Source organism: Protomyctophum parallelum, assembly GCF_964188405.1.
Source record: "Protomyctophum parallelum genome assembly, chromosome: 18".
In the NCBI taxonomy this organism is placed as follows: Eukaryota; Metazoa; Chordata; class Actinopteri; order Myctophiformes; family Myctophidae; genus Protomyctophum; species Protomyctophum parallelum.
This window is the reverse complement of record NC_139716.1, coordinates 19,394,238-19,406,295: the sequence shown is the minus strand read 5'-3', so window position 1 is coordinate 19,406,295 and position 12,058 is coordinate 19,394,238. Positions and strand designations below refer to the sequence as shown.

The window sequence follows — 12,058 nt, the reverse complement described above, 5'->3', positions numbered from 1 at the left end:
TACACTTTGTTCTAACCTTGTGTGGAAGGTTACACCTGGTTATATATTGCATAATATCAGAAAATATTACAAAACTCTACATTAGTTATCAGTTTTATCATATTAAATCCATTTCTGAATTTAAAAGCACACGAGATAATTAATTGTAAGCAAATCATGCAATTTTATTCATCCACCATGCAGTGCAGTCACAGATAAACCTGATAGAAAATAAATATTTTACAGCACAGACGAGTCTTAAAATCCCTGTTCCCTTTAATCTGATGCATTATCCATAGCCAATTAAAGATAATTAACAACCTGTTGGGATAGTGATACTCTCCAGTATACAACAATGTCCAACATCAATATGTATTTTAATGCAGTTTATTCAAAAGTCCATCAGCAGTGAACCCAACAACAGTAAAATGAAATCTCATTTGTCACTCTAACCGAGGTGTCCATTTGGGTCCCATATATAGAGACTATTGATTGATTGACAGATTGAATAGTATATTAGACTATACTTATTAGACTATACTATATTAGACTATACTAGACTATACTATGTACTGGCTGTACAAATTGTCATGGTTGGAACTTGAAACCAACTTAACAAAGGGTCCATTTGGTGCACCCCTGTGTACACACTAGGTCAGTGGTTCTCCACCAGTGGTCCTTGAGGGGTGGTCCCCCAGCTAAATGATGGAGAGTTGGTATAACCAAATGGAGCCTTATTATTAGATCTTTAACTCTGAGGGTCCAAGTTACATTATTGTTAAAACATTGGCATTACTTAATTTATAAGAAGTCTACACAATTTGAGAATGTAGAAGAATTGTCTCCCTAGTAATTATACCACATCAACTAAATCTTATCTAACCGTGACAACAAAATATATATTTTTGGGGGCCGAGAGGCATAGTCTTGTCAAATGGTGGTCCCCGTGGCTCAAATGCAGAATAAATAATGGGCCCTCGTCCCTCGATATGAAAAAGGAACATGAAAACCACTGGTGTAGGAGGGAGGAAGCATGCTCCTCTCCAAGCGTTGATTGACAGTCAGTCAGTCATTCCCCCACGGTAGCTGCCTACTCTGGTGCAGACTGCAGCACAGACAGCACTATACACAGAGAGAGGACAGGAGAGCCTGGAGAGGAGCAGAGAAGAGAAGGGTGGGGGGACATGCAGACTTGCAGTGTGTCTGGTCTGTACTCACTGTACTGTCTGTGTGTGATATGTTGACTAAAATGAGATTCAACTACTCAGCCAGCCTTTCGGTTTCGGAGTAGTAGTTGTAAGTAGTAGTTGTAGCATGGCTGCTGCATTAACAGAGAGTAGTGGTTGGTTGTCTTGTCGGTCGTTTGCTGTACTATCGTAGTAGTATAGTAAGTAGCCTAGTGGTAGTTGTAGTAGCGCGGGGGGAACTTATCGTGCGGACCAGACCGCGTGTGTTCGTCTGTTTTTGGGCTGCACAACTCGTGGGAGCTGCTGGAGCGGCAGTTTGCTTTGCTGCCTGGCGGTCTGGTTTGTCCCTGAACTGAACAAACAACGCGACACACAGACGAAGAGAAGAGCCAGAATTAAGGAGAGAGGTCACGCGTACTACTTGTCTGCCACAGTGTTACTATACGGCGGTTATTACTACTACCAAACACCACGTTTTATTCTGTCTTTGGGCTGAGCGAGCTTTGCAGTCAGTCAGTCAGTCTCTCTCCCTCACATGCATGCGTTGATGGGAGGGAGAGGAGTGGTGGAGCCGGAGGATGTTTGAGTTGCATTGCTAAACTTGAACGAGAATTTATTTTTATTTTTTATTGCAGCAGGCTCCGTTTATAGCCTATATAACAGAGTACGTTTACATTTGTTTTTTTGTTGTTGTTGCGGCGGGGAGAGAGGGGAACAACAAACATGGAGAACCACCAAACAAGCGTTAGTAGCGACCACCAACAGCACCACCAGAGCTGCTGCTCCGAGGACGACGTTCGGAAGAGCGGCTACCTCCGCAAGCAGAAGTCCATGCACCGGCGGTACTTCGTGCTCCGGACGGCCTCGGAGCGCGGCCCGGCGCGGCTCGAGTACTACGAGAGCGAGAAGAAATTCCGCGGCAAGGCTCCTCCCGTGCCGAAGAAAGCCCTGGCGCTGGAGACCTGCTTCAACATCAACAAGCGAGCCGACTCCAAGAACAAGCACATGATCGTGCTGTACACGCGCGCCGAGAGCTTCGCCATCGCCGCGGAAAACGAGGCGGACCAGGACGACTGGTACCAGGCCATGGTGGACCTGCAGTGTAAAAGTAAGCCCCAAACTGACACGCACGCGCGCGCCAGCACGCGCGCGCGCACACACACACACACACACACACACACACACACACACACACACACACACACACACACACACACACACGGTACCAGAACACGGTGGACCTGCAGTGTAAAAGTAAGCCAAAAACTAGCACGCGTGCACACACACATACACACAAACAAACAAACAAACACCCCATATTCTTCTCATGCAGGGAGGGAGAAACGTGGCAATGCAGCACTCCTCCAGCAAGCAATCCAGGGCACATTTCATTCCAGTGTTATGCTGTGAAGGGAGGGATAACATAACTGAACTCCACGCTGGTTTTCTTGCTTTGAAGTTCACAGTTACAGCTTGATGTCTGTGACTAGTGTGTGTGATTTGAACTTGCCATGCAAAAGCAATGGCAATGCGTACAATTAATGGGCTTGTTCATGCTGTGGGACTTCTAGAACAAATATGTCCTTTATATAGGCTATAAATAAACAGCACTTATTAACTTATAAACAACCAGTATGTTCAGATGCTCAAAGTGTTTACAAATAGTGCTTGACCTGACTATGGTGTAAACATGTGCCTCTTTAGGCTGTTCCTTATCCTCACCACCACCTACCCAAAAGTACAGCTTATCATACTTCTGTCACCTCAGATATTTTGTGCTCAGAATGTCCCCAAATCTTGTGTGTTTCTTCTCAGAGTCAGAGCACAAACACATGGTTTTTCACTGTGCATATAGACACCTACTTGTCACCTCCCTGCATGGCCAATGTTTTCCCCCTCTCTGACTGTTTCCCAAGTCAACTGGGGCATTGCTCAAACGCGCACCCAGTGTTCTGTTTACTTAGTTTGAAATGTTCTCATTTTCTGCAGACTCTGTGGTATTTATCCATGCACGCATTGATCCCAAAGGAAACAGAATGTTATGTCACTCACAGTGAAAGCAGCCAATTTGGACAAACCTGTGTTCAGTCACAATTCATTGTCAGTGTACCTGATTTATTAACTAGTAGTTAATAGTTAGAGCCAAACCAATATATTGGCCCTTATTTTACCTTTTCTTTTAGGCCACATGTTATAAATGACCTTTCTGAATAGGTCTTAAGTGAGTTAAATACAATTAAGTTCAGTTTATGTGTTACATTTTTTATCTATCCAAAAGTTATTTGTGTAACTTATAAGTTACAATTTCTAAAAGTTCCAGTTTGGATTTTTGAATTTTCAAATATCTTCCCAAATCGGACCCAAATATCTTGCATCGGTCGGGCTCTTGCCACTAATGTCTAATGCCACTATTGTCTAATGCCACTAATGTCTTAACAGTCTCTTGTCTGCTGCCATGGCAATGCCAGATAGTGGCTCATTATGCAAAGTGTCTCAACCCGCAAGATTGCCTGACCTGGATTTCTCAAATGGTACCTATCAGTTGCTGTGCAAACACAGCTGTCAGCGCCAATAGTGGTGAGCAAAGCAGCTCCAAATCACCTGTTCACTGCCCTTACTGCTCGCTGGGACACCAGTCCGGTGACAAGAGACCGCATGACGCAATGTAGGCAAACCAAGATATGGGTTCAAGGTGCTTCTTACACATGACCCGCTCTGTTACATAAAGGAGCTGATAAGAGGTTGGGCAGCAGTAAAATATGGTGTTGACAGAGGTGAATAAGCAGCCGGCTTACACTGACATTGGTGCATTGTTTGCATGTAATGCCCACAAGAGAAATGAAGACATTTAAATTGGGATACTAGTAGTCAGTGAGCCATTAGAATCTAAAGAGGTAGGCTGGGAAGTGGGAATGTGTTTTGAGGAACCTTGTAGTATAGGGCTGGGTGTCCAGTCGATTATCACAACATATCATTGACCAAATACCTCAATATCGACATTGTGACAATATTGTGGGGACAACAGAATATTGTTTCATTATTGGATTTTTGATAAATAATTATCATAACAATGACTATATAATAATGTTGGTGAATTCAGAAAATCACAGCAGGACTTGTGCCCTATGTATCACAATATTACGGTATCCAAAATCTCAGATGATATTGTGATCACAACATCGATTTCATATCTATTGGCCAGCCCTACCTTGTTATAACTACACATTTAAAACTATTATCCCTTTGTCCCATTGTACTGCAGCAATATACAACTGTCCCTGTGGGTTTGCACTTTGCATGTACAGTATGTGTATATTGTGTGTGTGTGTGTGTGTGTGTGTGTGTGTGTGTGTGTGTGTCTGTATTCACTATTCAGGGTGTGATTTGCCAGGGGCGAGGTGGGGATTTCCCCTCCTGGACTTTAAATCTACTCCTTTGGTGATTTAGTTTCATCCCCGCTGGAGTTTCTAAACGCCATTTAAAAAAGGTTGCTACCATTTTCCCCCTTGTTGTTTTTAGAAACAATATGCACCCTGCTTGTGCATATTTGTGTGTTTCGAATTAGGCAGTTGACGCTGCTAAACTGTTGGATTAACTTTTGGAATGGGTCAGAGTAACAGCTACTGTGTTTAAAGTTCAGCCTGATCCTTCTACCTCAGCTTCAAGAACAAGAACCCGGCTGCCGGCTGCACATAGAAACACTGGATATGGACATAAGCTGCCAGAGTGGGACAGACAGACAGACAGAGGGGCTGAGAGAAGGAGTGGTTGGGTTTCGCAGTTGCCAGCCATAAACCAATACTCCCAGCTAAATAAATAAACAGCCACGTCTGTCGTCGAAAAGTTAACTTTAAAAAAAAAAGTGTCTTCGGCATCACTCACTGCCGTCAATTGTCTTCGAAATTACAGGTTGGGTTTGCAGTGTTTATTGAAGGGCATTGTAACAGTGTGAGGCCTGAAGGCTGCCTGTCGCCTCCTTATATTGGTTCAGTGTTGGGTTTCTGGCTGCTGGTATTTAAATCATCTGTCCTGACAATGATGAAGTGACTGGTTATTCTGTTAACTCAGAGTTCCAAAAAGCCAGTGTGTTATGAGACCGCCCCAGCACAGTTTCTTTCAGGATCTTCACAGACATGCACGTGTCGTACACATGTTTGCGTGTGTGCGTGCGCACCCGTGCGTGCACACACACACACAAATGGACAGTCACATACAGCATACGCAGTCGTGACCCGTTATGCAATTTCACATTGTAGGTGTATTGTACGTCATCAACTGAGGCGAATGTCCCCACTCAACGCATACGTGCACACTGTCAGAATTCCAGCCTGTAGGTTAGCACGGTGAAGACGGCTGTGTCTGAGGTTGTGTATTGTAGTCTATAAATGACAGAGAAAAGTCAAGTAGCTCTCAGTGACTCTTAATGGCCCCAAGCAAATAATGCTAGATAAGCAAAGTGTTGAGTGAGAGTCTGACTTGCAGGTCTGCAGCCTGTGTGTGAAGTGAGCAGGCGTTTTATGGGGTAACATGAAGCAGTACCCCCCCTCACCCCTCCCCACTTGTACAGTTTGGGACGCAAAGGAATTCCAGCCCTTCACCCTGGCACAGGGGAAAAGCTGGAGGGGGGTGCAGGCAAAGAGATGATGCATGGCAACGCATAGTTTCCTATATGGACCACTCCCTCAACCTGATACCTAGCGGTTCACACTGACGGCCTCTGATGGCGGTGAATTCAGTACTCTACTTAAGGGGCAAGCTGCGGCTTGAAACTGAATTAAAGTTTTAGGTTATAGTTTGGAATAATTGGTGTGAGTTGACACAGCGAGAGATTCCTTAGATGGCATTGTGGTGGAGTGGTGTCGGTGCATGCTGAGGCACGTGCACATTACACGCACAAATAACGGGAAAAACTCTAGCCAAGATGTTTTTGAGTCTCCAATCTCCATGCCAGGGCTGCAACTATCGATTATCTTCTCATTTACCAAATAACTAGTGGGAAGCCCATTTCAAATTTCAAATTTTTTTATTTAAATAATGGACTATGTAAATGTTTCACTTTTCACATAGTCCATTATTAGCATGGATGGTGTGTGGGAATGACGGATATGGACTAGTTTTCAGTAATTTTCAGAAAATTGGTTACATATTTCATTAAGATATATATTTTTAACAATCAATTAAATAGATTAGTTCGAGCAGTTTAACTGCTGCACCCACATAACAGGCAAAACCATAACCGAGCAACTTTTGCATCTCCATGCTTTTGGGCCTGGGAACCTCACCTAAAGCGGCCTAAGAAGTTCAGGAACTGTCCAATATCACGCAGCCTCCCCCAAGCCAGCAGTAATTATACAAACACGAGCCAGCTGCTGTGCAGGGCGATATTAGGATCTGAGTTATTTATTCAGCTGAGTCCAGTTAGGCCCTTTTGGGCAGCGAGTACAGTATCAAGCTTTAGGGCAGCTGTTTACTCAACTATTAGGAGTCAGCCGAGCGTGTAAAGGCTTAACCTAGACGAAAGCGGCGGAGATTCGGCCCGGTGTCACAGGGTGCCAGGAAAACAGTTGCATGGCTCAAGTGCCACCTCAACAACTGTTGACCCTTTTGGAGCACACTGTGAAAATAACCTGAACCTGAAGCCAACTCAGGTGAGAACTGTGGAATGATCTTACCCCATGTTAGAGTGTCTTTTTTTTTTAATGTTTTTTTTGTGGCTTTCTTTTGTGGCCTTAATTTTATATTTTTTATGGAGGGACAGACAGTAGGCTGACAGGAAATGGGGAGAGAGATGGGGGGGAAGACATGCAGTAAAGGATCGGGATCGGGAGTCGAACCCGCGCCACACTGCCAGACTGGATTACCAGCCAAGGTGCCTGGACCACTGAGCCTGAGCCATGACCCAGTGGCTGAAACCTTGCCTGTGTTTAATTCACGTTGGAAAACGTGATTGCACTTAGTTTCCACTATAGCAATGTGTCTATATGTGTTTTCTACCCCCTGTTGCATTATTTAGCTCTGAGTATTTTAGTATATATTTTCTGTTACTGAGTGTACAGTACAGTTCAACGCTGTCGTTTTAAATGTGCTTTATAAATCAAATGGATTGGATAGAACTCACTCAAATCCACCCAGAGACACAGAGTCTCAGAGTAAAATGTTACTGTGCAAGAGATGGATCGATGTACTGCTGCAGATGTAAAAGTGAAACTCTAAAAATAATCTGTGTGTATGCTGGTTGGTGATATTTCTGACACTGCTTTGGCTTTCTATCTTTCCTGCTGATGTGTTGCCAGCAAAACTGTATATCAGACCCGGAAGGACCTTGCCCAGGCACGCAGCTGGTACCTGTCTGCGGTACAATAAGTATTTTTGTACCAGGCACAGACAGTGTCATTTGGCTCATCTGTTCTAGCCAGCCAGTCAGATCTGGATCTCACCGGTGGGCCGGCGAGCCAGGCGATTAAACGTTAAACCCTGCTTAAGCACTGATCATCTCCCTAATTAGGCAGTAATTATTGTCTCGGGGTTGGCCTCTGGCGGGGGCAGAGAGGCTGTGTACTGGGGGTAGTTACTAGTCAGAGAGAGGGGCTAAAAGCAGCAGTGAGCACTTTCGTCACCATGAGGCCAGATGTTGTGGCTTAATGAGGAGTGAGGCTTTTCAGCAATCTGATCTGTCCTTTTCTTATACGTTCTCGTTAAGCGGGTTCACGGCACACCACTATGCACTGTGATATGATATCAATGTCTGTTATTATTGTTTTAAGCTTCTGAACCAGAGCTAGCCTAGCTGAGTGCTATTTCAGCCACTAAATCCCAGGCAGTGAGTGGATCAAGCTCACTCCTCTACCTTTGGTTTACACTGCAGGGTCACTTCCATGGCATAAATAGTTTGCACACGTTAACGCCCTGTAATTTCATTTGACGTGATTAAACCAGCCAGGTTTTGACAGGGCCAGCCCATAGGAGAAGTACATCGACTCCACCTTGGACATATACGACAAATACGTAAATAAATCAACTGTTGCACTTCTGTGTAATGTGCAGGGTCCACAGATCACCGGCTGAAGGAGACATTCAATAAAGTGCTTGTTTTTGACTGACAGGAAAGCAAGGCTAGGGGAAACACTATCATTAAGTCAATGAGCGCCCATATGTTGAACACGTTGGAGCAGCAGGCTTTTAATGCACAGTAACCTTTTATAGTCCATCATATTGATTGCAATTTGTTGGTATCAACCAGGCCATTAACCGTGATCCATTCATTCCCTTCCATGGTTGCGGTCAGGAGGTTCATAACAATTTAAGTGGGATTTATTGTCCTTTACTGTAAGGCTGCCTGCCAGTGGCCACTCTGGATGCAAGTATAGGCTGGAGCCTATTCCCTGATGACAAGCATAACAATATCAACGAAATGAGACGACAGTTAAATGTTAAGACCGGGGTCAGTATTTGTCCTACGTCTGGGCTTGTTTCAAGATGGTCATGGTCACCAGCTGTCTAGCTAATCTTCTCTTTGGCGAGACCACACAGTAAAATCGGGAGTGTTTTGAGAGTCTAAAAGAGTTGACCCTTAACTCTTCTTGAGAGTGTAAAAATGGACCTGTGAGGGTCACAGCTACTTCCTAGTGTTTCCTCTAGAGAGAGACAACCAAAACTGGACAGGTCATTGATAAGTTGTTAGTGCATGCGTGCACTTCTGGATAACAGAAAACACATGTGAAATTAACCGTAGGCGTATTCTTGGATGTGATGTTCGGAACTTAGGGCGACATGTTGTGGAAGAGATGTTTCTGTTACAGAGGTCTCAAACGGCTTGAGGGAAGAGATGAGCGGATAGATAGATAGATGGAGAACAGAAAAAACAGACAATGAAAGTCGGTCCAGTTGGCAAGAAGGATGTCTTTGTGTAGGGTAAGCTTACAGGGGTTTGTTGGCGCTGGGTGACTCACTCACACACACACACACACACACACACACACACACACACACACACACACACACACACACACACACACACACACACACACACACACACACACACACACACAGTACAGCTGCCCCATATCTCTCCACACTGGTGACTCTGTTTGGTAGTAGGGACAGTATAGGGGCTACTATAGCATAGATGGGGGTAAATAATGGATTGTGGGCCTCAGAAGTCCAGCCGATTCTCTGCTGTTGAGGGGGTATTATAGAGCAGTGTGGCATGCTAGGGCTATGAGGTCACTTGAAACAGAACCTAAGTGAGAACCAGCCATTTCATTGCCAGAGTGGCTTTTCTTGATTTACGGACTGCATTAGCTAACTAAATTGTGGAATTTGGGGTTCCTGCTGGTGGCTCAGCCTGTTAGTGCACAGACCATATGCTCCTTGTGTGAGTGTGAGGTTTTGAATCCGAAGTGTTGTATTTTCCTTGTTTTCTTCCAGGATAAATCCACTAGTCCAGCTTTGAGGGTTTGTGTAAACACAAACATTGAAGACAAAAGTGAGGGCGCAAATTGTGATTGGCCAGAATGAGATGATGTATGATGATAAGAGCGCCCCTCACTTCACATGGGTGTGATTTTTAACATTCATTACAGTAAGTAAAGTAATATCGGTTTCTAAATTTATGGACTGTAAAAAACAAAATCTTTGTATTTTGTGAAAGCACCATTAGTCCCCACATCACCCCAATCCCCTCGATATCATCACAATATCAATATTGAGGTATTTGCTAAAACAATATCATGATATTGGATTTTGTCTATATCTCCCAGCCCTAGCTGTGCTTCATACCCCGTGTCCTTGCTGAGAATGAGGTTATACTGTCTACGCTCTGCATTTACTTCTCCAGGACATAATGTGTGACAATAGTAGTCAGTGGGGCAGGCAGTTGTTGCCCTGGGGCGTATTATCACCCCCTATACTGCACCCCAGACAGGCAGACAGACAGAGACACACACACACACACACACACACACACACACACACACACACACACACACAGTACGTACAGTAGGCTACATACTGTACATAGGCAGACATGACACACTTTTAACAGTGACCAGGAAAGCGCTACACTGCCTCAAAGCCAGCGGCTCAGCCCCTACTCAAATTTTATATCCAGCCATAGAAAGAAAGAAATGGGGTTAGCTTAGCGCATAATATTCGTCTCCGGGGAGGCAGTCCGAGCGCAGCAAATATAAAACGGAATGAATAGACGGCAGTGTTGAGTAGCCCGCTGGCCGTTCATCAGTCCACATGTAAAACTGGAAGCTACTGTGGCTTCATGTGTGGTTACGGCGAAGGGCAGGTCAACAATCCAAGCATGAATAAAAGCAGTGTGACTTGTTTTCGGCCTCGCTACAAAACTCGTAGTGTGATTCTGAATTTAAATACACTGGTGCTGCACATAAGCCCCTGAACAGTCTCTGTAAATTCCCCCCGAAGGTTACAGTAATGTCCCCCTGAAGGGCTGAGGTTGTTCTCTGCCCCTATTCTTTTTAAAGATTTAGTTTAGCCATTTCTATGCTTTTATTCCGGATAGGTCAGTGTAACGGGACAGGAAACCCAAGGGCAGAGAAGACTGAGTCCAATTCGTACCGGGTCCTCGTGATCACAAGAAGCATTTGATCTGTGCAGTGTGCACTGACTGGCTGGCTGAGCCTCCAGGCACCCCCATTCCATTGTTCTGCCCCTATTTAACCAAGTCATCATAAACGATCCATTAGCCTTCCCAGGTGTGTTTTTGCTCTTATCAGCAGCATCCTGCTTTGTCTTCGGCTTCATCTGCCGCCAAGATAGTCATAAATTATGGTGTCACTACTCATGTTTATGTTTATGGGCCAGCATGATGCTGGCATGCTTGGTGCATAGTCGATAACCGGATGAAAAGGCTTTGTGCGCATGGCTAAAAGGCAAAAAAAAATTAATCTTTCTTGCATGTGCTACCATGAAGGACCTATAAAAGGAAAACTGCCAGTGGCAATCTATAATTCATATTTACCCCCTCAGCAATATCAAACGCAGTCTTATATAATCCTTGAAAAGCTTCTACTCTACTCTACGGTGTTGTTGAGGTGAGATCAGTTTGTCCTCTGGCAGTTTTACGACGACTGGAAGCTTCTTGTAGGTCTCCAGCGCTTTTGAGAGATGTAGGGTCAGTGTGGCACATCTGTGCAAGCCCAAAAGATCAAAGGCAGTGTGTGTGTGTGTGTGTGTGTGTGGGGGGGGGGGGGACGACGACATGCACGTGGAGTTCAAGAGGTTCGCCAAAGCATGGCTGGCTTTTAAGGATATGCCGTGCTCGCAGTAAACAACACACTCATGCATTCTTCAAGCCGGGGTAGGCTTGTTAATGAGCCCTTCGAGAGGAAAGGGAACAGGGTGCAGTGTGACAGACTCGGTTCCTGATGACATATGATTTACTACGATCATTTAAATGGTAAGCAGCGGTTGGATGAAAGATTAACTTTGCATATACCGTAATCTGGATGTTTTTATTGGCTTGTTCAACAGAAGATATTTTTCCTCATAAAATTGTCCCGTTATACCATGGCCACAGGCTCAACGTGTACTTTACTTTATTTGTTTATTTAGACGGGACAATGCATACAGTATTTTTTTTTTGGCTTTCGCCTTCATTTTATATTTTTTATAGAGGAGGGACAGACAGTAGGCGGACAGGAAATGGGGAGAGAGATGGGGGGGGGGGGGGGGGGGGGTATGCAGTAAAGGCTGCCGGGATCGGGAGTCGAGCCTGCGGCGCACTGCCAGACTGGATTACTGACTGGACCACTGAGCCACGGCCCAGGCCAATGCATACAGTATTAATGGACATATATTTACATTAAATACAATGTAAATATATCATATCATATGTCGGATTTAGCAAAAATTCTAATTTTCAT

General features: G+C 44.6%; 1 protein-coding gene across 1 annotated transcript in view; it reads left to right on the top strand.

The window, feature by feature from the left end:
- Positions 1-1,122: 1,122 nt before the first annotated feature.
- Positions 1,123-12,058, top strand: part of LOC310875652 (insulin receptor substrate 1-B) — a 49,767-nt gene continuing 38,831 nt past the window's right edge. The window contains exon 1 of the mRNA XM_083788944.1: positions 1,123-2,274. Coding sequence (XP_083645070.1) covers positions 1,890-2,274 — 385 coding nt within the window. The 5' untranslated portion in view covers positions 1,123-1,889. The remainder of the gene's footprint in view (positions 2,275-12,058) is intronic.